The sequence below is a fragment of the Drosophila serrata genome, unplaced genomic scaffold, assembly GCF_035046125.1.
Source record: "Drosophila serrata isolate PLE 108 unplaced genomic scaffold, ASM3504612v1 contig_275, whole genome shotgun sequence".
NCBI classification, from domain to species: Eukaryota; Metazoa; Arthropoda; class Insecta; order Diptera; family Drosophilidae; genus Drosophila; species Drosophila serrata.
The window spans coordinates 2,969,472-2,994,137 of NW_028257173.1; the positions used below are offsets into that span (position 1 = coordinate 2,969,472).

The window sequence follows — 24,666 nt, forward strand, 5'->3', positions numbered from 1 at the left end:
AAATCGCTACGAATTCGAATATATGTATGTGTTTATATGCTGATTTAATTAATTGTCGTAATCAGGTATAGCAACAATTTTAATGTACGGTTGTCTGTAAAAATACATTTTGCAGCAATTTTAAAGAGCTTCCTGCCAAAAGACGTCACCCGAGTGCAATTTGTTGGCCAAAACTGACTAAATGAAAAGGAAAATTGCATCTCTTTTCGTGGTTAGCCAATTTTGGCAATCGCTGTGCGATTTCTGCCACCAACCGAGTGGGTGTTGATGGCCAAAAATCTGACAATATATATGTATATATGTATATATTTAAATCACATTTCGTCTCGGAATATTCCTTTGTCAGGCTGTTGGCAGGTGGACGACAAACCGCACACGAGTATGACTCAAATATTGGATGGGTTTGTCCCTATAATAGAAGCACACTCTGCCCAATTTGACAATTATCGCCCAACTATGAAAGGACGGAGGTTGTATGCATCTAGGATATATATGGTGTGGGCCCAAAAGACAGATAATTGATTTCAAGGAATTTTAATGAAAACACAAAACTCATCCCCACCACCACAGAGCCAATTTAATTCTAGGAATATTACATATAGAATAAATGCAGTTTTTTTTCGAGCTAAGAAGGTTTGCGTGATATTTAATTTGAAAGCCATTTAGGTGATTCCATTTAATCAGATATAGATGGGAGCAAGTTGTAAAACATTTCTGTTGAAAAGTGAATTTAATAATCATGAAACTGTCAGTTGATCAAAGGGTGAAAACATTCATTAACGAAATGAATCATTTATTTAAAAATTCAAGCTTATTTGCAAGGGAAAAACTATAGATAATAATAAAATAATGCTCATATATCCATGTCAGTTTTGAACAAAATAAGAAAATATACTCAAATAAAAGTGCCACAATTTATTAACTGCAAATTTCAATCTTTACTTGATCATAATTTTGTTTTATAAACAATTAGATGTTTTATATATTATTTTGAGACAATCAATTCTCCTGAATTGGTATTTCATTCTTATCGATTGCTGAACCAAGCAATTTCTCCAAATTATTATCTTTTTGTGTTTTCTGATTAATTAAATCGTTTCCCTCTAAAGGTTTGCCGCTATCATAGGATTTTTCCGGGTGTTGCTGGACCAGGGAATTTCCACTTTCATCGATTAAGAAACCAACTCGCTTGTAGTTCGTCTCTAGGATTTCCCCCCAACGTTCCACATAGTTGATTTCCGTATGATGAACGTTCATAATCCGCCTTAGATATTGGGTAAAATCATTGCCAGCCACATGGCTTAGAGTTCCACCCACACCGAACTCTAGAACATCGCTGGAAACGTCGTAAATTAGACCTTTGAGAGCCACCAATATCCTGCCATCACTTCGAGTTCCATCATAATCCAGCAACTCATTTACTGTTAGCCTGATATCCTTCAGTTCTGGCAGCTGAAAGGGCGTAGGGATTAAAGGACTAACTAGTTCCTTTCGCTTGGTCCAGTGATCATAAATGCCGTAGAAATAACCAAAGGCCGGAATACATAAAATCAACAGACAGATGATAAAAGTTTTCAAGTCTATCAATTCCTCAAACATTTTTAATATAAAAAGATTTTGTTGTGCCGAAAGAGTAATAAATGGAATTTTTAACCAAATTCTAACTAAAATGTAATATATGAGTTCATTGAAATTTGTAATAAAACTATCTCAAGGCTTACTTTAGGTTCTAGATTTTAAGATATTTTTGTGGTCTGTGAAACCCTTTGCTATCTGTATTCCTACTGTTAATTACTAGAAAATAAAGACCCAGACATCTTCTCCTCCTCCAATTCTATATATATTTCTCGTTTTTCATTTCTCATTTGCCTCATTGTATCTGCTAATATTTGGTGTGATAACAAAAGTTGATTCTGCGTTTTGGGGGACACATATCAAGTGGCTGCCTTCGGCTGTGTGGCTGTTATCAAATTGCCAGAGACTCGCTGGCAGGGCAAGCAGGCAGGTGATAGTGTCAGCAAGTGTATCAGGAGCACAGAAACTGGAGCAGAGCGCCGAGAATCGAGAGTCGGGCAGTCAGCACAAAAGCAGGTTGAACGTACATTTTTTCTTATATTATCAGTTGATTAAATATGAATTATATGAACAAATAAAGGCACAAACACACACGACTACAAGCACACATTGAATTGCTACAACTCCGTCTGTGTGTGTGTATTATGAAAAACGATAAGCGCCAGAAAGGGAAAAAATAACAACAAAATAAATACTCAGATATAGGGTGCCCCTAAGTGAAGATTTTGTATTAGTAAATAATAAAAAAAACTAGATTTTAAAGTCCGTCAGTCAAGTGTTAATCATAATTTGCACTCTTCTGAATTAAACTAAATGTAACATAAAATAAACACTGCTAATTAGTTTTCTATCACAACAATAAACAAGTTTAATTGACACTTTATTAAATATTATTTGTTTATCTGGAGTTTAGTTTTTACATTCAATTTTTAAGGTTTTTTGAATGAAATTAAATAATAGGCTTAATAACTGATATATCTATAGGATAATGTATACAATTTCCCCAACAAAACTATAATTCTTTAAAGGTATATTATATTATATAAGACTAACTGGTATTATAATGGTTATTTTAAAGGTTTATCCAATTAGTAAACTAATCATGCAAATTTAAACAAGTAACAGATACAAAATTATCGACGTTTTGTATATACAAAATTTTCTCTGATATAAAAATCAAATGCAATGAATTTTCAAAAATTAAAAGATTTAAACTATTTTTCATTAAGAACAGCTTGATTTCTTATCAGATTGCCATTCGTATAGATTTTATTTTGTTTGCTCGTTTTTGTTATTATCTGGTTTACTTACCCGATAAAATCTTTGATAAAACAATAAACCTTAAATAAACCGCGATCATTATTGAGCAAATATTCTGGCTGTATAATGGCGGCTGGCATTAGATTGACATTTTTTTGTTGCAATTGTTGCTGTTGGTGTTGTTGGTGATGCATTTGTTGTTGTTGCTGCTGCTGCAGCGTTGTTTCACTGCCGCCCATGTTGTTGTTGCTGCTGCTTGTCGCCATATTGGCAGCCATTTTGTTGGCTAACGCAGCCATTTTGTTGTTAACGCAGCCATCGCTGTTGTTGTTGTTGTTGTTATTGCCGCCATGCTGGCAATAAAACTTATGCTCATGCAATTGTTGCTGTTCTTGTTGTTGTTTTTATGTCGTTTTAGCATTTGTTTTTTTAGTCAATCATTTATAACATTTTTTTTTTTTTTGCAAACTTTTGTTGCACTTTTATTTAGCACCTCTATGTATTGCTTTTTTGTAGAACCAGATTTCATTAAAAATTAAATTGAAACTAGGTTTAAATAAATAATATATTTGGTAAGCCAAAACTTATCAATAACTATGGCAGAGATTTATAATTTTCATATATTTTGCAAGGAAATATGACATATTTGTTTTAATTTACTTCCAGCTTTAAGTTTCAAATTTTATTTATTATTAATTTACTCAATATTGCCACTATTTGCCTAAAAAGGCAGTCAATTTAATTATGTTTGGTAATAGAAACCCATTTGAAATTTTGTTTCCTCTGCAATAGTTTAACAAAAAAAAAAAAACAAAACACAACAATATGCAAATATCAAAAACAAAACAAATGATTTAAATCACAAAAGCAATTGGCGAATTTGTTGTTTTGCTTTCATTTTGAAACTTTGCCAATTTACATTAATTTCTGTTTCAACTGCAATTTGTGTTGTGTGTGTGATTTTTACCCGAGTGTGAGTGCGAGTGTGAGGGTGTGGGTGTTGCATGTGTCATCATTAAATGCAAAGTTCCAGCATAGAGTAAAGTATTCAATTAACATTCACAGAGCACTGACATGCCACCAGGCATTTTGGTTGCATGCCCCAAAACACACACACACACAAAGGAAAAGCCAACTCGAACAAACGGGAGATGAGCGCGCTTACATAACAAACATGAAGCGGATGGGGAAAGCACACTGTGGCATGCAAGAGATGCAGTAACAGAAACATTGGGGTAACTCAAACAATTCGGAGAGAATTCGGTTTTTAAAATTTGATGATTGGTGTTAGGATATTTTTTCCTCCAAATAATTACAGAATTTACATCAAGTAATACATGTTTCAATTCTAATAAATTCCCAATAAAATTTTAGACAAAAACCTTAATTAATAGTTTGATTGAAACTACGTCAGTTTTGCTTTTGTATCCCTAAAATCATAAAATATTTAGAATATTTTTCCATAATAAGATACATTTTATTTTGATAAGCAACATATTTGGAACCCCTATCCTTCACCGTTGTCCTCACAATATTATTGTTATTTCCTCAAATGATTGAAAATCCTTGAAACTAAGATGGATACCCCATTTCCGCCATATATGTTGTAGGCATAGAGAGCGAGTCACCCTACTAAAATATTACTCCAGTGAACTGTCAAGTGGCGCAAAACTGTAATATGTTTGTGAGGCATAAAGTTAGTCAGGCACTAGGTCGGTTTTCCATTTTTCTCCATGCCATTTCTTTTTATTTCTTTTTTTTTTTGTCTTGTTTGTGGCAAATGCAACAAATGGCTCCTGTTGACAGTTTAGTTGACAGCTCGGCTAGAAATATGACAGCTCCGGCTGGAGGCACACTTGTTTCTCGGCGAGTGTGGTGTCAACAACTGTCCAGCGTCTTGTTTAAGATGCGATAAGCAAAAATGTGGAGACGGAGCTGTAATGTCTCCCCCGAGAACCATTGCTAAAAGGCCCAGGAAAGAACAAAAAAAAATGTGACAAAAATTGATGTGTGTGTTACACACACAAACATTAATTAGCATATTTAATTAACTGAGAACGACAACTGCGACGACGACACTCGACCAAAATTATTTATACATTTTTCGTTTGGGTTGTATCATACATGTTCAGGTATTCTACACAGTCAAGTGGCGAGACCCTAACGATGATGATGTTGCCGCTCGACCCTGACTTTGACTTCCCTTCTACCCACAACACCACAGTCGTCCGTCGCCAGTCGACCTGAAAGCCAGTCACGTACCAAACAGGCATCCCAAGTACATGTACAAGGGTCCAAAACACTTCTAAGCACTTGGCAGAGGACTGGTACCCCCAACACACACACACGGCAAGCCAAGCCAAGGCAAGTATTTTCATCCCAAAGAGTTGGCGGAAAACCTTGAGTTTGCTCTGCCAAAGAACAAGCAGCTCTCATTCACCGCCAGCAACATTTTCCATTCCCATTCACAGGGGCTCCCCCCCCTAGAAAACACTCAATTGAAACTGACACACGGCGCCCAGCAGGAAACAAAACTCACAAAAAAAATATACCATTTCGCCTTGAAAATGTTTTCATAATGAAACACAACACACATAAAAAAATAATGCCAAGATAGGTATGAAAAATCTGTGTTGTGTGTTTTTGAAAATGAACTCCATGTCCCATTGTAGAGAGCATAATAATAATTCCTAAGGTAGTCAGTCAACACACAATGGATATTTCAACGGGCACGTGCTTGGGAAATCTCACGAATGAGATTGGAATGAGCAGGAGGAGTAATGGTAGGCTACTGTGATGGAAGGATGCCCAGTTCATCAGAGAGGCACAGCCTTGAGCTATATTATCTTGGACTTGGAGAAGCACCAACAAAAATATATGATATAAAGTCCAATTTGACAAGGATTTCCTTCAACAAATAACTTAAATTCTTGTGTGCGGTATACAAATTAAATTTCATGTTTACCTTTTACAAAACAAAAAGTAATCTCTTAAAATCAATATCTTTTCCAAGATGTAACCCGCCACACATTTTCTCTTTCCCAAATATATATTTCCATAAATAAATTCCATGAATATCGCGCTCTGTGTTCTGCCAAGCGCTCAATAAAAATCATTTAAGCATGAAATTTATGCACATCATAGAACAATGTCAACACATCTTCTTACTGCTTTTCTCTCAATAGTTATTTGTAGATTGTAACTTTATTTTTTAAAGCTGATTTTAAGCGCAACTTTACGCAGTGTAAAATTGCGAAAAATGGCATTATGCAAAGTATCTATCGTCACGCGTCATTGAGCTATGGAAAACAATGGAGAAAGAACTGCAGGCAGAGGCAAAAGGACTCGTCAACTTTCGGAAAAAAGCGCATTACGGGCCTGGTTGGAGGGGACGCACAGTACAACAAAAAATATACAACGAAATCGTTTTTATTATACATTTTTTTTTTGCACATAAGACCCGACCTTGACCTGAAAAATTGCGCCAGTGCGCTCTCAGTCGCTCTCTGGCTTCGCCATCTGCATGTGAATGGGCCAGCAGAAAAATACGAAACCTGAACATGTTGTTATTTGAGTTTAGTTTCTGTTCGGTTCTTTGTTGCACCCACTTTGCACACAGATAGAGATACGGATACAGATACAGATACAGCCGGAGCACAGCAGCAGCAGCAGCTTCAAAGATACACAGATACATAGATACAGTTGCAGCATGCTTGCAGTTATTGTGTGGGTTGCAAATGTGGGTCGCGGCCCGAAGCTTCACTATGCCGTGCTTTGCTTTGCTCCCCTTCCATTTTTCCCTCTTCTCATTTTTTTCTTGTAATAAATTTTCATGACTTTTCCTCAACTTTGCTTGGCTTTTGTGGCATCATCTCACAGCTGTAATTGGCGCCAAATATTGCTGCCAAGGACGTTAACATTTGCAAAGCGATTTCATCACGTAAGCTGGGTGTATAAGAAGTCTGATGAAGGCTTTAGTGACGCATCTATAAAAATCATATTGCATTTTCCAGTCTTTCGTTGAGTGCAGTTTTTTTTACGAGTGAGGTGTTAAACTAAAAATTTAAGGATTTTTTATGGGTTCTATAAAAGGATTGGATTTATTTGACGACACAGTTCTTGGGGAAAATATTGATGTTTTTATGGAAGTTTACTCTATTAATTGGTGATTTTATTTTATAATTATTCCCAAGGATGTTGAATATAGAGTAGAAATTTAATAAATTAAGAAAAATTAAGATATCATATATAAATTTTATTTTAAATAAAAATGACATAACATTAGAGTCACTTAAATATCATTCTTCTGAGTGAGATAATTTAACGATGACTTAATACAAAGACTCAATTAATTTCCCTGCTCGATTAAGTTTCGTAAAAAGCAATTTCCTCAGCTAAATTATTTTTATGTTCCATCAGTTTAATTGATTTATCATTCAATCATAAGTCAATAAATACACAAAATACCCATCAATATATTAGACAATTAAACAGACAGAAAAAAACAAAAGAAAACAATTAAACAATAAAATACCGGCAAAAACCGCTCTAAGCCGGCTGAGTTCATCAAGATTCATTTACTCAAAGTCGATAAAAGAGATGCACAAAATGCGATCAGCTTTATAGGGAAACGTCGATTAAATATAGCAACCATAAGTTATTTTCCTCTCTCTCTCTCTCTCTCTCTCTCTCAGAAAATGATGATGATATTAAGCAGTTTAAAACAAATTATCAGCATAAAAGATCTCAAAATTAATGGTTTTTTGTTCGATCTATATTTTCCCTGGGAAGTAACCAAAATTGGATAAGTGGCATTCAAGCGAATAGAGAGATCTAACATTTATATACTATACATATATAAATATAGAAGTTGATAATATTTTTTGAGGGGTGTGGTGCTTTTGTTTCCTTCTCCACCCCCACCACCTTCAAATTTGTGAGGTCACCAGTCGAAATATTGCGTATACGCAGCGTTGACGTGACGCCATTTTGGCTGGCAAAACGATAAGCAAAACCAGACCGAAAAGCCCAAGGGTATTTCACCGAAAAGCGTCAAGGAAATGAATGAAAATCAACTTTCAAGTAAAGGTTGCGTAATCAAAAGGGGGTGGGCAATGGGAAGAACTTTCGCTGGTGGGTAATTTTTTTTCTATGGTTTTAGCCAATTCGTGGGAAATGCTACCACAATACGGCAAAAATATATACACAACAACGAAATAAGCTGACAACCTCAAATGGTCTGTGTAAGCAAACAAAAACAACAATGATTCGTTAAAGAAAACACACACACAAAAGCCCACAAGAAGGGAAAGCAGCACCAACAGCAGCATAAGAAAATAAGAAAGAAAAGCTGAAAAATCAATGAATTTGTTGACGTTTCGCAAGTAAAAAAAATGCGCCCTCAATCATGTTTTGCACAATTAAACATTTTTTGCTCTAAGCTTCTAAGGGAATTTATTTACAGTTTTCCCGCTGGCTAGTAGCTTTCCCCTATTTATTGATTTCTGATTAATAGCCATACATTCAGCGGGTTTGGACAAGAAGGACACGTTTATTAGCCCATTAAGGACACCGTGACATTGAAGGCAAAGTGCCAGTCAAGGCGATTAAATGTTTGCCTTTCCCAATGACTGCCCTTCATATGTACACGTCTGTCTCTCTATTATTTGTACCCGTCTCTGCCTCTCCTGGTTTTTCTTTATTAGTTGTGAAGTGCTGGGAACTATACATATAGGGATATTTTTTTGGGGTTGGTTTCTACCAGTCTCTAGTATCTAGGTTTTTGGGGTTAGCCGAGGGAGAGAGACTAACGTTATGTGGGTTTATTTGGGAAGTATATGGATATCTAGTTCGTTGTAAGCTTAATTATTGTGATTAAATCAAAAGTAAGAGTAACTAAGCATAGATAATAAGAAGGTTATATGTAACTCTTTTAATCATTTTAGACTTTATATTTGCAAAATATAAAGATCTATAGAAGATTAATTTAGGTTAAGGTAATTTAAAAATGTTTAGACGCTTTAAGGAATATTATACCAATAAAAAATACGATTTTATCGTAATGTCAAGTTTAATAAATCGTAAATAAATACACAAAGAGAGCTAGAACTAGTTCATGGACATATATTCAACCTACTTCTTGGGTGGGGGTTAGATTTGTATCTAAAAGTCAATTCATTTGATGCTTTCTACTACTTGTACCATATATTCTATAGCTTAATACCTCAATTTTCCTCTACTTATCCTTTCTCCATCCATATCCTTTCTAGTAACTATTTCACCACCCCACCAAGCACCCAAGAATTTGACCTCACCCAACAGCTGAAATTAACACAATTAGTTGAAATACTCAGAATGAACACTGTGAAAACTCCCCACAGAAATGATGTTTGTTTTAATGTTGATTAGATATAAGTGAAGGGATGAGGATTTAATTTCTTTTCAATTAACTTTTACAAATTGCATAATTTGCAATTAATTTTTGTTGTTTAGGTAAATTTGATAAATTATAAAGTCAAAACGTAACATAACAAAACGAAACAACAACCGACAACAACACAATTAAATGTAAAAAAACACACTTAATTAGAATTTAGTTGGGTGACAGACATTACCTTTTAATAAATATATTTCCGTTATTAAAAGCAATTTCTAAATTGTTTTTGTTTTCCATGAATGATGCGTTTCTTTTATACGCCGCTGTCACTGAAGTATGTTGAATATTATAAATTAATTAATAATTATTTAGAATGAACACCAAACAAATGGGCGCGAAATTCTGGAAATTATCTATGCAGTAAGAGTGAGCGAGAGAGAGAGAGGCAGAGAGCGTTGGTAAGAGTGAAAGAGAGACACAGTGAGAGTGAGCGAGAGCGACCAAAAACCGAGGCGATTTTTTGATTAAAAAGATTCCGTGGGTGCTTTCTTTTTGATTTGTAAATCCTTTACATAATCAGCGCTCAGGCACTTGGTTTTAATTTATTTTGCTTTATTTATTTTTACAACTTTTATTTTTTTGTATAATTTTTTTTTTTGCTTTTTGTTGCAAGCACACACGCACACACACACACGCGGCACACTCGCACACTCGCACAACAAACGCTCGGCGATGATGTCCGAAAACGACTGACTGACGAGCAGCAAAAACTTCCGCGTTTGCCACACAGAAAAGACTAAAAAAAAAAAAAAAAAAAAACAGAAAGAGGCAACACACAAAATAATGACGCTGCTACGGCTGCAAAGCGAAGGAAATCGAGCGATAAAACGCGACTTTAAAGATATAAAATTTATGCGATTTGTATTTATATATATATATATATTTGTTTTTACAAAATTTATTTTTATGCTGCTTGCAAAACTCTTAATTTGTTGTAGCTTGTTTTTGTGTGGTTTGGTTTAGCAAGAAGCCAAAGTGTAGATTGACTGACTGAGGGTAGGATTTTTTTTTGTTGCTGCTACTGCTGCTGGCTGCCTCTGCTTGGCGCGTTCATCGCTCAAAAAGAGAGCTCTGCCAGAAAGAGAGCAAGCGCAAGTTCATTTCTGCCACAGAGAGAGAGAGAGAGGGGCCACGTGAGTGTGCAAAAATACAAGAAAAGCGAATTTCATGCTCTCGCGAAATAAGAAAATTTGTATATGGCTTTTCCGAAGCTCTTTGTTAATTCCCTCTATCCTATTCCAATTTCGATTAAATTTTGAGTTTTCTTTGCCGTCTAATTAGCTCTACCTTTCTCTCACTCTCTCCCATTCTCCCACTCTCCTGCTCTGGTGTATACACACATAAATATAGAATATAGATGGGCATGAATGGAGCATAAATAACACCTGCTCCATTCTCCCTACGCCTGCGCAAAGCCCAGGGAAAAACGTGCTGGCAAATATATATATAGCAAATACGAAGAAAAACATAAATTCATCGTTATCATCGGTAATAAGAGGAAGGGAGATGGGCAGTGAGTGCAGAAATGAACACTGCACAGAGCTCTCTCTCTCTCCCGATAGAGTGAGAGCTCTCTCCTCTCAGCTGTCCCAATTTTTTTGTGGCTAAAATAATTACACCAATTTATAAATTATCAACGAGGCATATCCATTTGAAAGGTCCTTAGTCAAGGCTTTTTTCCTTTGGAAAACAGGCAATAGAAATGAAATTCCACAATGGAAAAGAACACTGTTTGTAGTTTATATTGCATGAAGGAGAATGAGCATGCCAACTGAAGAATTTCAATGACAAGGTAAATCAATGTCAGGCCAAGGAATTCAAAAGGCATTTCCCCCTGGTTTTTCCAAAGGGACATACTAAGGACAACCTAGCATTAATTGCTTATATGTGTGTGGGGTTTCTGCTCCTCCTCTTTATTTGCCATCATTCTGTGGCGTTCTGATTACAAGTGGAGCATGACCCACATACTTGAATAAACAAAGCATAAAAATCAACTATGCGAATATATACATGTGTATATATATGTTCAGAACGAAAAAGCTCTGACGGAGTCCTAACAAAACAATTGAATTTGCTGCGTGCGGGTGTTGTCTGTGCTGGGAAAAATTAACTTGGGGAAATTGGAGCAAAGGGAAGAGGAAAAGGACGAACTGAGACAGATTCTGGTCGTAAAAAGGAAACCCAATTAAAACTAAGGATTCCCGAGTTGATAAGAGAAAATAGGACAGTTGTGGCTGAAGTTTGGTTTGAATGGTCATAAAATAATTAAGACCGGGTTGGATAAAATGTATTAATTTACATAATTTATGCAAGAAAATAATTTAAAATGTCCATTTTAAATTAAACATAAAAACAATATACACCTTGAACAATGGGGCGTATACGTAATGTGTTCTTTGAAATATTACGTATACGTCCTGTTGACTTTCTTTAATTTTACCTTAAATAATCTCTTAAACCTAACTTCTAGAAAAGATTTGAGGATTTCCTTACTATTTCCATCCTTAATACCTTTTTTTCATCCTAAGATTATTAAGAACATTTAAAATTTGTGTCATTTTTTATAGCATACTTAGCAGAATATTGCCAGCAAAACACCGCCACTTGAAATATGCTATAAAAAAATATATATTTACGATGACACACAACCGTAAATCATCTAAGATTAAGTATAACCAATTTAGATAAGATTGTTCACACAAACAAAAATTTATAGATACAAATTATAAACAACCCACGCTAAGATTCTTGCAACATTTGGTACTCACTACAGATATATATTTATATATAGGCCAAAAGATTATTATTAACATACCTGCAAATAAAAAAGAAAATACATGGGTTAATAAACAATCAAGTCTCTAATTAATTTATAACAAATTTAATAAAATTAATTAGGCAGAAAATTACGTTATTATGTTATTATCACTCTCATGCAACAGTTCATAGATATTTTTAGCACTTTTAAGAGATTGAAGGTAACTCATTCAATGACATATCGTCAAAAGATTTGTGAGTCTCAAGAGGTCTGTTTGATTCGGTAAACAACGAGTGATAAGATTAGAGGCTTAAAAAAACTGATTAGATGACGAAGCTTTCCTTTGTGCAGTTTCCATATACTGTAACTATATTGAAAACTACTTTATAGAGCTGTCTGGCAATCGAAAAGCATAAAGTAAACAAAACTGGTTGCCTGTAATTTTCCACACGGCAATGGGTGCAGTCAGTCCCCAGACCAGTTCTGTAAAAGGTCGCGACCTCGATGGTCACGATCAATTTTTAGCCACTTCTCAGTCTTTTAGACATTTTTTGATTGTCAAAAAAAGCTATTGAGAAAAGATTCGATGGGTAGAATTGGCCTAGTCATAGTATTGATAACATAAATATGATTTATGTACTCTACTTAAGTATAGGGAAACTCGAAAATGTGATCTATGGTTAGTTTATGGGGGAAATTAATAATTGGTATGTTAGGACTTTGAACCGGAAAGATTCTGAGGTGATTAGGAAAGATTCAGGAAAGCGAAAATATAGATTTCTATAGATAAAACAGGGGATATGACATTTAATTAAGGGTTGCAAATATTTAATAAAGATTTTTGAAATGATTTCTTGTTTAAAATTATGATATTGATATGAGAGTGAGCGCGATATTTTTCTAGACTTCTTAAATTTTACCTTTTCTTTTGATCCGATTCAGGTACAAATTTATATTTGCGAAATTACTCAAAATAAGGTAGATTCTTTAAAGTCAACAAAAATATTCTACTTTATAGAAGACAATAAATAAAAGATCAAACTATTGCTCCAGTTCTTGAAGCCTTATCTTCAACTGTACAAAAAACAGTTCAGCTCTCCAACACGTGTTCGCAGTTCCCCAACACAAAGGTTGACTCCAAAAGCTCACCTGAGAGAATTGAGGTTATAGATGATAACCCAATGGCAAAGTGATAAGAAGAGCCAACCATAACAAAGTAAACAGAATATCAACTATAAAGTGAGGTGAGGAAAGCAAAAAAACCAACAAATCGCTGAGGCAAGGGGTCAATGAAATTGAAATGCAATTGTCAGAAGAATAAGCTTTCCAACAGCAAACTTGGGGGAATTGGGAGCCTCGAGAGGTAAGCAAGCTAAAGCCAGAGCCAAAGCTAAAGCTTGAAGCGATCGAAAAAAAAGCGGGAGAGATAAGAGAGATAGAGAGAGAGGCAACACTCGAACCAAGAGAGATAGAGAGCAATATATATAAACAGAGCTAAAACCGGCAAACAAAGAGCCGAGGCGACAAACGAAGCAACGACGCCACAGCAGCAGCAGCAGCAGCAGCAGCAGCAGCAACAACAACAACAACAGCAACAACAGCAGCAGCAGCAACAGAAACACGAGCAACACCAACAGCAACACACAAAGCTGACAAACACGAGGAAAAAGGTTTCGACTCTTGCTCAGTGTGACGGCGAACGTCGTACCTGTTGTGTGTGTTATTTCCCCCAAGTTGTCAAACGCTTCTTTTTTTTTTTGGGAAACCGAAACCTCCCAAAGGCCCTCCAAACCAAAACCAAAACAAACGCAACAGTTGTCCATTCAGATCGTGGAAAAAGGTGGCCACCAGGAGAGCTTTTGCAAAATGTTTGAAGTCGCCTGCCTCATGTTCATCTGCCCTTGGCTCATACTCGTACTGCTCATGTTCATCGCCATGACTGTACTCTGAAAATGTGGCATAAGGAAAATCGAGACCAAAATCAAAGAGGCAGAAACTCAGGGGAAGAAAAAAAAAAAAAAAATGGGCACACAAATTGCAACATCGCTTGGCTGTGTGCCCAAATAATCATCGGAAATTAACACTTGGATTCTGCCTGCGCTACCAACACCCCAAAATATTCCTATAAAAATGTGCTTTGTTTTTGTTCATTTCTGTTTTTTTGTTAACCACACAAAAGTGTAATGTGATTTAAATGTTATTGAAATACTGTATTATGTAAGAAACTGTACCTTGTTTGCAAATATAGTTTTAATTAGGTTCTAAGCTTTGTAATAAAATGTAAAGAAATAAGAGAATTATAGACGTTTTTTTTAACGGTGGGTTTGACTTATATATGTATAATTGTCTTGTTAACTTTTATTAATTTAGCCTCAGAAACCAGTTTACTGAGCGATTATCGCTGTTGTTGATACGCTCTGCTGGTTGCATACTAATCCAACTTGTTGTTTATAAACAATACAAAAAATGAGGCATTTAAAAAAGAGGTTTAACATTAAAAGATATAAATAAATACAAGCTTACAATTATAAAATATATGGCTGTATATAATCTCTAGTTATTCAATGATTTTATTGGCTTTTGAATAATATACAAACTGATTTATGGTCAAACATAATATTTATAAAATAAATAAATTGAAATTAATTCAATTATTTAAAGAAATTACACAACTCTTACTGATCGTTCTGTGTCGTAAATAAATGTCTCACCAACTCCTGTATATAAACACTTTCCTTATCTACAACTTTTCTAGTATCTTTTGATGATAAGGCTAATTTGGGACATGACTTAAGGCACTTTATTCACACATTTCATGGCTTCTACAGTTGCACTTTAATAATAAATAAATAACTTTTCCCATTTCTAAAGTATTATAATGAACCTGATGAGGACATCATTAAAGTTCAGACAACTTCCTCGAATAAAAAAATTATAATAACACTTCACAAGTACTTGTTGAAAAGTGAAAGCTTGTCACAAAAAAAAAACGTAATAAGTGTAAAAACAATTACACGTGTAGTAAGTGTTTAAATATCCACTCATCAACATCAACAGCAGTGTTAAATTTAACTTTTATTTACTTAATAATGAATGAAAAGCAGTAGGAGTTGCTGCGTAAATCATGTCAATTAAACATATACAAAACGAAGGTTTAAATCAAACAAAAATAAAGCTGTTTTTTATCTGTGAACACTCCTTCTTTCTTTACCAAGATTTATTTGCCATACTTCTTTGCTTCGGTTGTAAGTAAACAAAGTAGTTTTCTCTTTTGTATTTTCGCCCGAGAGTGTTTGCAATGTCATTGAACCTAATTAGGAAAATGGTAAGAACAATGGAGGCCACAAAAAGAGGGACAAAGAGAGACAAAGAATTCAAATGTATTTGTTATTAATTTAAGTCAATTATATTCTTTCGATTCATTTCGAGTTTGTGATGTCTGTGATTTGTCTTAAACTATAATATTTATTTTTTTGGGTGGCACCCTAGTCTGCTGATTGGGTCACATACCAATGGGGTTTCTGTGCAAATGGACAAATATTATGACTTGGCCTTTTATTTACCCAAACGAATACGAATCAATATTGACCCATCGATGACTGGGTAAAGTCAACTTGGTCTAATTCCTCAGAAAACATTTGACTGACTTTTTGGTTGGGGCCACTAATGCTATATGTTTCTGCACGAGTGCACTAAAGGCAAGAAAAAACCCAAATGCATTAAAATTAAAATGCAACAATTCGTGGAAAAGAGGAAAAAAAAAAAGAGGCCCGCAAAGACATTTGAGACATATCGCGTGCCGCTTGAATTTACAGGGCAATTTTAGTAATGCTTTTCGAGGGAGTTGGAGGACTTGGGGGTGCCATGGTGCAATCACCTCCGGAACGAGACCCTTTTTTAGTGGGTCAGCAGGACCTGCTGCAGTTAGCAGTTACAAGTTACAAGTTACCAGTTAGAAGGCAAACACCACACCAGCCACTGGTTGTTGCTATAAATTTTGAATGTTTACATTTCGTGCTTGATTTTGGTTCTGAGTGTGTGTGGTCCCTTCTAGCTGCATTTGCATTTGCATTTCCCGCTGCAATGGGCACTATGAACTCACAGTTCCGGCTGAGACAAGTCAGCGTTGGCCACAGTTCATTGCTCTAATTCCCCGGCGAATATATGTATATATCGTATGCGTTGGGAGAATAAACTAAAACCCCAAAGTGCGGCACGTTCTCAGATATTATTTTCCTTTGCTACCCAGGGGCTCTTGTGATTTAAGGGTATATTGGTTGAGGTGAAAAAATATGCTATTTTTCCTTTTTAATACCATAGCAGGGTATTGTAATTATAGTCAGAAGCTTGTAAAAGAGCGAAGGAGTCATTTCCGACCCCTTAAATTATATATATTCTTGATCAGCATTAAAAGCCGAGTCGATCTAGCCATGTCCGGTTGTAAAACATTTTTTACGAAATTTTTTTAATTTTTTAAAAGAAAAACATAAATTAACATTCTTAAAAATTGACAAAATTTGTAATTTTTTTAAACTTTATGTTGAATATGCAGATTTATTAAACTAATAAAAACTAACATAGGAAAGCTTTCCGAATTAAAGTTAATGAATTTTTGGCATAGTTATGAGATTTTTAAAATTTGATTAATCGAACAAATTGTCATATTAAATTCTCTATTAATATTGATTCAAAGTATACATCAATTTTCAATTCGATGTCATAAATTAATTGCAAACTGCAACGATATATAAGCTTTGGCACCCCAAAATGAGTTCCTTTTCATAATAGATTAAATTTTTAAATATTTTCCATAATAAAGTTGTCAATATTAATGGAAAAAAAGGAAGAATTAAAAAATATGATGAAACAAGTAAACAAGCTGGGTAACTTATTTCTGGGCAATTAAATTACGTTTCCCTGACTCATCCCTTGATTGATTTTTAAAGAAATAATTCACATATACTTACATTATATATTCACCCTATAAACTAAACAGTAACTCAGAGTCTGTACATTAAATACCCAATTGTTTCATGGCATTGTTTGGATTCAGGCATAGCTGTTTTTATCGCTGGCCATAAAATCACAAATTTCGCACATAATTAAATGCAAAACGTCTGAAGAGGGTGAAAAAACGCAACCGCAGGCTTGGCTGGCTAAAATCAAATTACAACTAATCATAATTTCAGCTTGTTTTCCATACTTGTGTTGTTTTCTTTGTTGCGGTTGAAGTTGCTTTGAAGTTTGACGTTTTTATAGCCACTGGCAGGATTGTTGCACTTTTTTTTAGTTTGGTTTTGGTTTGAGGTTTGGTTTTGACTTGGCTATGCCTATGCAATTATTCGAAATGGGCGGCAACACTTTTCTTTTCTTTTATTTTCTTCTCTATGGCTGCTGTCGCCTGACTTGAGGCATTTTGGGCTTGTCATGGAGCTTGTGATTTCGCCGATGACTAGAGGGCCAGCAATGACCCGAATTGTCCCGGCTGTAATTTTAGTTTGTGGGTGGAGCTCAGTTTGCCGTGAAATTATCGCCAAAGGGGTGGAATTTTCGATTTTTACAACTTAATAAATATGATTAAATAATAATAAATTTTATGGTTAAGCCGAGATGGCTAATTGTTGAGTTTTATAGTTGACCTGTTGGTGAAGTTTATGGCTAATTTGGAGGATAATTGTTGAATTTGATGGTTGTTGAACTTTGTACTAATGATTGTTGAATTTTATGGTTATCCAGTTCCTGAATTGTTGAACTCGTTGGAGAAACATTGGTTATTTATTATTTATGATGTAGATATTGCACTGCTTAGTTTGTCGTGCTAATATTTTAAATAAAACTATTTAAAAACTTATTCCAACAATTGGAATAAATTAAAATTGTATTAATTTTCAAAGTCTATATATGAAAAAAAAAACAGTTTCTCAGTTTTCAGTTTCAATGTAGAAGTGTATAAAAAACTACTGTATAAATTGAGTAAATTAAAACTGCTTCGTTTGAGTTTTTTTTTGCACTCTCAAAGTTTGCATAATAATTGATATACCATAATTTAAGCCAAGCTCTCTTCCATTATTATTTCCACATTTTTGCAAGCATAACTTGGCGTGGTTCGAAAGTTTCATAAGAATTTCCTTGGCTTATGCAAAATAAAGAAAATGGCAATAAAGTGAAAACTTGTGTCTTTGTCTTAGGCTTAGTCAACAGTTTGTCGTTTGTTTATATTGCACTTTTTCATTGTCTCAGTTTGTTTGTGCCGCCAGAATGTCTGCCGCGTTATTAGCCAAGTCTCGATGTCGATGCCTTTTCCTAGTGCCACCTCCCTGTTCGTTTTTGTAACCCGAAACCATAATGAACTTAAGTATTCTAAAAAAAAAAAAAAAATAAATAAACCAAACACAAATGTTGTTCCCTGCCGACTTTCCATCTCAGGTTGCATTGGCATACAATGTTTTTCTGGCGGCAAACCGACAGCAGAGTGCCATATATTTTGGTTTATTTTATGCCTGGCTCTTCTGGTTAAACTGTTCCACCTTTTTCACCTTTTTTCTGCCTTCCCTCTAACCACCATTATCGCCTCATTAGCTTGGCCAAATACAGGTGGCTAAATGGCGAGCAGAATGGCTTTTTCATGCCGCAGTGTTTGTGTGTTTAGCATTCGGTGGCTTCTGTTTAATATTTGCCACGTGGCTGTCTAGGCAAAAAAATAATTAAAACTTCAGCTTTTCATTTTGGGCAACAGCCACAAAATGTCTGAAATCAAGTGGAAGTCAAACAAAGGTGGAAAGAGGTTTCATTTGTGAAAGGTTCATCGGCTTGAGAGTTGGAGTAATGGAAAAGCTTTTTATTCTATTATTTTTGCAAATGCAAAAGCCACAAGTCACTTAATAATTAATTGCAATTTTATATTTGAAAAGATGATAAGGAAAATATAGAACAAAAATCACACACACCTTAAGTACTGATTCCGATTTTTCTCTTCCTCCACCGATCAATCAATAGCAACTGTCACATTTTTCTATCAACAATTGCTAAAGTCTCTATGTAGCAGCCACCTGGCAATCCCATAACCCTGAATTAATTCTCTTCTGATCACAAAGTTGCAGCAGCTATTATAAATCATTATCAATGCGTTTAAAGTTCAATCAGAATCTATCAAGATGCAGTGGCCATGCCCAGTAATTCCTTTAATTGCGCACAATCTTTGTTCTGTTCGGTTCGGTTCGGTGTTTATATATTTTTAAGCAACAGTTTCTCATCGCGAATTATTCTGCGGAGAACAAAAGCTAATGGCAATTAAAGTAATTAAAACGAAAAGCGTTAATCGCCGCGGACAATCAACACCACAAAAGAAACCGCAATAAAATGTGAAATTTGACACGCCTACCGGGAAGATATGAATAAAAAATTATGGCCAATTGACAGCAAAATGGTGTGAATATATATTTGGGGAATGCATTTAGACACAAAATTGTTTAAAAGTTGTAATGTAATAAATACCATTTAAATAAAATCGTAGAGGTTAAACCAAAAATGCATTTTACTACATTTTAATTTCAAACAAGTTCGAATTTAAATACTATTTAAAACAGAGAAAAGTATCTTTGAGAATTTTGAATAGCTTAATCCTTAAAAAACAAAAACATTAAGAGAGATCAATAAATTATATACAAATTTCCTTTTATTTGTATTTTAAACAAAGTTCTCTGTAATTCTTTTTAATCTTAAGAAATCTTCATCTCCACGTACACACATTTATATATTTTTCTACATTCCCACTTCATTCGATCTATTCAAACATTTTATTTCCATATAACGTCTCCCTTATTTCTTCAACACCCTCGAGGCTTTAATTACACTTTGATATAAATTTACTTTTCGCACACGTGTCGTTAGTTAGAGTAGTTTTCCTCTTCAAGCCCCACAGTTTGCTAATTCCATCACACAAAGCTTTAGGCAAACACTATAAACTCCCCCTTACAACCCTTTATTGCATTCCTGTTTTAATTTCCAATTTTTTTTTTTTAGCCCCACTTCAATGGCAATAGACATTTTAAGTGGCAGCCATTTAAATGTAATTTGCCGCACATTGCAATGTGAAAATGAAATAAAGAAAAGTCTAGCTGTATCTGGTATCTATAGCTGTATCTGTATCTGTATCTGTATCTGTATCTAAGGGGTTTCGCTCGTGGCTCACCTCGGTGGTGATGGTGATGTTGTTGGGGCGAGAAATTAACGATTTCCAGTGAACGAGTGTAAATGCCAGACATGATGGCGTCGACATAGCTTTTCATTTGTTGTTGCTCGTTAATTGTCAGGCTGCCTCCCCCTCCATTGTTTTTCCCCCTTTCCTTTTCCTTAGTTTCTAACGTCACCCGTTCATGTCTACTTCCAAGTCCGATAATGTTAATGTAATCACATCGATTAGTGTTGGAATACGTATCAGACAAAAGTTTCTTTATCCCTTCTTATGACCCCAATTTATAGTTATTATAGTTCATGAACTATAGAAAAGGAAAAGCTCAAGATATTGCCAAAGGAAATTGATTTTGTTGTGAGGTTTTTTATATAAATTGATTAGAGAATAGATTTTCATGGGATTAAAAAATTTAGTTTAATATTTATAAACGAAACAATACAAAATGGTGTTTTCTAAATATTCTTTCATTGCTAGAATGAACCATTGAATTAATAAATAATGCATGAGCTTTAACATGGTAAAATATCTACCTAAAATTAAGGATAGTTAAGAACTTTAGTAAATATATATCCTTGATTCGTTTATAAAACAAAATCGCCACTTAATAATGTCAAGACTTACCACCCTCATAATAATATAGTTAAAGACAATTTTACATACCTAAAAAGGAAACAAAAATGTATAAATTAGTCAACCTATTGTAAAGTTATTCAAAAGTTAAAAAAAATACATCTATAAATAGATACACACAATACACAGACACACAAAAACTCAGACAGTATTATTTATATTTAAAAGAAGAAAAAAAAATACAAAAAATATAAGTGGAATAATAACAAAATAAAGCACGGAATCATCGAGTAGGCAATAATTTGAAATGACTTGACAAGTAATACTTGTGGAAAAAAACCCAATAAATATAAATTGTCAAAAGTGGCAGAAGAAAGACCAAGAAGAATTCCAAAATAAAGCCAAGACACTACAAAGAGAGAAATCTTCTTCAAGCCAGACAGCAGAGTAAACAAGAAGAATCTTCTTTTCCTCCGCCGATCTTCTTGGCCACAATACACATTACACTTTAGGCCATAAAAGACTCGCCTCTGGCCTACACTTCATCACTCCTCCTTACCCGATTTAAGCCATTTCCATAAGATAATTGTTTGTGGCTATAGCTTTATTTTTTCGCTGTTCATTTCTTTCCTTTCTTCACTTGAATATTATTTTTTTGGCATGTTTTGCGGCTTTTTTTGGGTTTGGTTTGGTTTGGTTTCTTTCTTTTTTTCGGGATTTCTGTTTTGTTTCGCTTTTGTTGCTCTTGCTCTTGCTCCTCTTTTTTGTTTTGTATTTTTATTATTATTTTTTTGGGCATTGTGTTTTGCTCGACTGGCTGCAAGCATTTTGTGCCAAAAATAAATGCTGACATCATCCCAAAAGCAAACCATTCAGCCGCCACAAGCACAAACATCGGAGCTTACTTTTATTTTTATTTTTTGGTGGAAAGAACACAAGAGAAACAGAAGGCGGAGATACATTTTCAGACCCAAACTCGAAGCCCCCTCGATAAGGAGCCTCTCTCTCTCTTGAGTGAGATAAAGCCCCCAGATGATGCCTAATTGAAATTCTAATTGGTCTGCGGAGTCTGGGTGAGTTTCCAATCTCATTGCTTCCTCCCGAAAAAAGAATATAAATAAAAAATGAAAGAAATAATTGAAGATACTAAAGGGAACGCGCTTGGGCTTCTCAGATATTTCGTTGACCTTGAACTTGAGTGAGTTCTCCTCCTTTGGTCTTCGAATCTGTACAAGTTTTTTGGTCCCAGAAAGAGAGTCCAGTCAAACGTCTTTTTAAGGCAGAAAATATCAGTTTTATGCGCTTTTTGAGTGCATTTAAGTTGCATTTTGGAGGAAGAATAAAGGAAACCAAAGTACAAAAGATTTTTAAATACCATTTGAGGCAACTGTACTGTGTTTTAAAAGCGAAATATTAAACTTTACTCAAAAGAACTGAGGTTTTATGCAAAATAGTCAATAGACATAAAAGGTGACACCTAATTTTAATGAAATGAATGTTAATGGTTATAACTTTCTTAAAAAAAAAAAGATTTCTGGGGATAAGTTTTATTTTTATGGAGGACCATTACCTAGAATTTTTATTATATTTTTATATTTTTACATTTTTTTATATTATATAATTAAATTTTATTATATTATATAATTAAATTTTATTATATTATATAATTAAATTTTATATTTTATATTATTAAATTTTTCCCTTACTAAGGTAGAAACATTTGCAATACATTTATATTTATTTATATTACAAACCAAACTTTCTTTTTACTATTATATTAGCATTTATTTCTTCTTCTGATATTAAGCTACACATATTACCTTTCGTAATCCAAAAGAAAAAGCTTGTTTAAAGAGAATAACAATTATCAAGATTAGTTTTAATTAGGGGAAATACCCACATTCATTTCCCTTGAAAGATAGAGTAAAAAGCAACACAATTTCCTGATTAATCATCCACAAAGTACTGATACTTCACTCCTTTTAAAGCATAAATTAAGTGCCAGCTTTGATCTTTACAAGTGAATCACAAGTGAAGTGAGTCACTAGAGCAATTATAAAAAAAAGCACAACTACTTTCAAATAGTTATCTCAAAAAGCTTTGCTCATCTTCAGATAAACTACTAAATTCCTTAAAATGAATTTCAATAGCAATTGCGTCATATGAATTTTATATTAATTCTAAAATTCCTTAGGAATTCCTTGCGAATTTCTTTGCGCGACACAAAAATGTAATTTATTAGGCTTTGGCAGGCCCCCTTAAAAAATATATGTGTTTGAACTTGTCTCTCATGGATACCTCTAATTTACTGCGCCATTCAGTTTCCCCCAAACAAAGCCTCGCCTTTGTGGGGGTCTCCATATTTACTTGTGTTTTTTTTTTTTTGGGAGAGAACTACTATCCAGGGAGACCCTTTTTCACTTTTCTGCGCAGTGGCCAGGAAATTGCGTTGTGGCCACCTCAAGGGAATTGCTTTTTTATTGCTTATGAGGCTACAAATGCTAACGCATCATCGTCGTCATCGCCATCATCATTGAGAAATAAATGCACGAAAACGCGAAACAAGAATTACAAGAGAAGTCGAGTTTTAGGAATGACATCATTTCGAGAACCCAAAGAAACCACAACAAAAAATAAATAAATTCGTACAAAGTTTAAATGCGTCGAGAGTTGCGTTGATTGAATAGTTTTTGAGGGTGAAGAGTGTAGAAGGGGTCTTCCTTCCTTCCTTTCTTCGAACGTAAATTGGTTTTGTATAATTAAGCAAAAAGCAGGGAATAAATGCGAAGAGAAACCTTTAGGGCAACCTTGTGACTGGATTATAAATGGCTTTGGACCACGAAAGCGATGCACATTTGTTGTGATTGCCTTCATGAATCACCTGTCGAATGACGTAACCTGATCGAAGGATAATGATTTGGCAAATTGATATGGGAATGTATCTTATATTTGAAGAATATATAATTTGAAAAGGTTCTGTCATAAATAAAAAGGGGCCTAAGCTAAGCAATAGGAATTAATGGAAATCTTACTTTGATTGATAAATTATATCTTAAAACAAAAGGAATTCTTAATAATAGGTTAAAGATTTCTTCATCCAAGGTTAGGTTCCGTTTTAGTGGGATCAGAATTTCAATATTAATATTAAAGACTTTAATTTAATATATATAGAAATTTTGTATTAAATTTGGAATTAAATCATGCTTAAATATTGAAATTACAATCACCAAAGTTAATACATGCCGATTATAAAAATAAATTAAAACATGGATTTAGAGTTGTATATTGAAAGGAAATATATAATATCCTATTGAAAAAAATTATACTTTCATATAGAATGTTAAATATCAACCGTTTTATATTTAAAATATGTATATATGTATAAAAAATATGGCACATATATTAACACTTGACACTGACTTCCCTGATTGTAAAGTTTCAAAAATATTTTAACTTCTGTAGAGTCTTAAACAAAAGTTAGTAAAAGGTATGGACAATTCCAAAATAATGCCAAGATCCATAGGAGAAAAATGTTAAACATATTTATACCATATTTTTTCTTATATAAAACTATGTTTTAGTTAGGAATTCAAACAATTTCGAAGTGTTTTTAAACCGAGATTCAGAAGATTCCTCTTTTAAACTGATTCCAAAAGTTAGACTAGAAAACTTAAAAATTTCATGAAAAATGTTATATTTAGCTTCCTCCAACTAATGAATTTTTCAATTATTACCATTAGAAATGTAAAATCCCACCCTGGAAAAAGATGCAACACGAAACATTCAGCGTGCAACAAATACGGGGCAAACAGCAAGCGGTTAGAACACCAAATAACATTGAGAGGAAAGGACAAAGATTGGAAGACATTTTCT

At 34.2% G+C, this 24,666-nt stretch overlaps 2 protein-coding genes and 1 long non-coding RNA gene across 13 annotated transcripts in view; 1 reads left to right on the forward strand and 2 right to left on the reverse strand.

Annotated features, from left to right (window-relative positions):
* The window catches only part of bun (TSC22 domain family member bunched), a 118,466-nt gene that overhangs the window by 52,355 nt on the left and 41,445 nt on the right, over window positions 1-24,666 (reverse strand). The window contains exons 1-3 of one of the 11 annotated variants that reach the window (XM_086834764.1): window positions 10,165-24,606; window positions 9,450-9,540; window positions 2,887-3,340 (exon numbers count right to left, since the gene is read on the reverse strand). The exons of 7 other annotated variants lie outside the window; for them this stretch is intronic. In XM_086834764.1, the coding sequence (XP_086690890.1) occupies window positions 2,887-3,134 (248 nt within the window). In that variant the 5' untranslated portion in view covers window positions 3,135-3,340; window positions 9,450-9,540; window positions 10,165-24,606. Of the gene's footprint in view, window positions 1-2,886; window positions 3,341-9,449; window positions 24,607-24,666 lie in introns of those variants that run through there. 3 more of the 11 variants (XM_086834767.1, XM_086834763.1, XM_086834766.1) reach the window with 3 other exon arrangements.
* On the reverse strand, window positions 893-2,790 carry t-cup (tetleys-cup). The gene has a single exon (XM_020952253.2). The coding sequence runs from the start codon at window positions 1,597-1,599 to the stop codon at window positions 1,000-1,002; it is 600 nt and encodes a 199-aa protein (XP_020807912.2). The 5' UTR covers window positions 1,600-2,790; the 3' UTR covers window positions 893-999.
* LOC147643404 (uncharacterized) lies at window positions 3,007-14,323 on the forward strand. The gene is made up of 2 exons (XR_015272128.1): window positions 3,007-5,452; window positions 5,508-14,323. It is a non-coding gene; the product is annotated as an uncharacterized LOC147643404 (long non-coding RNA).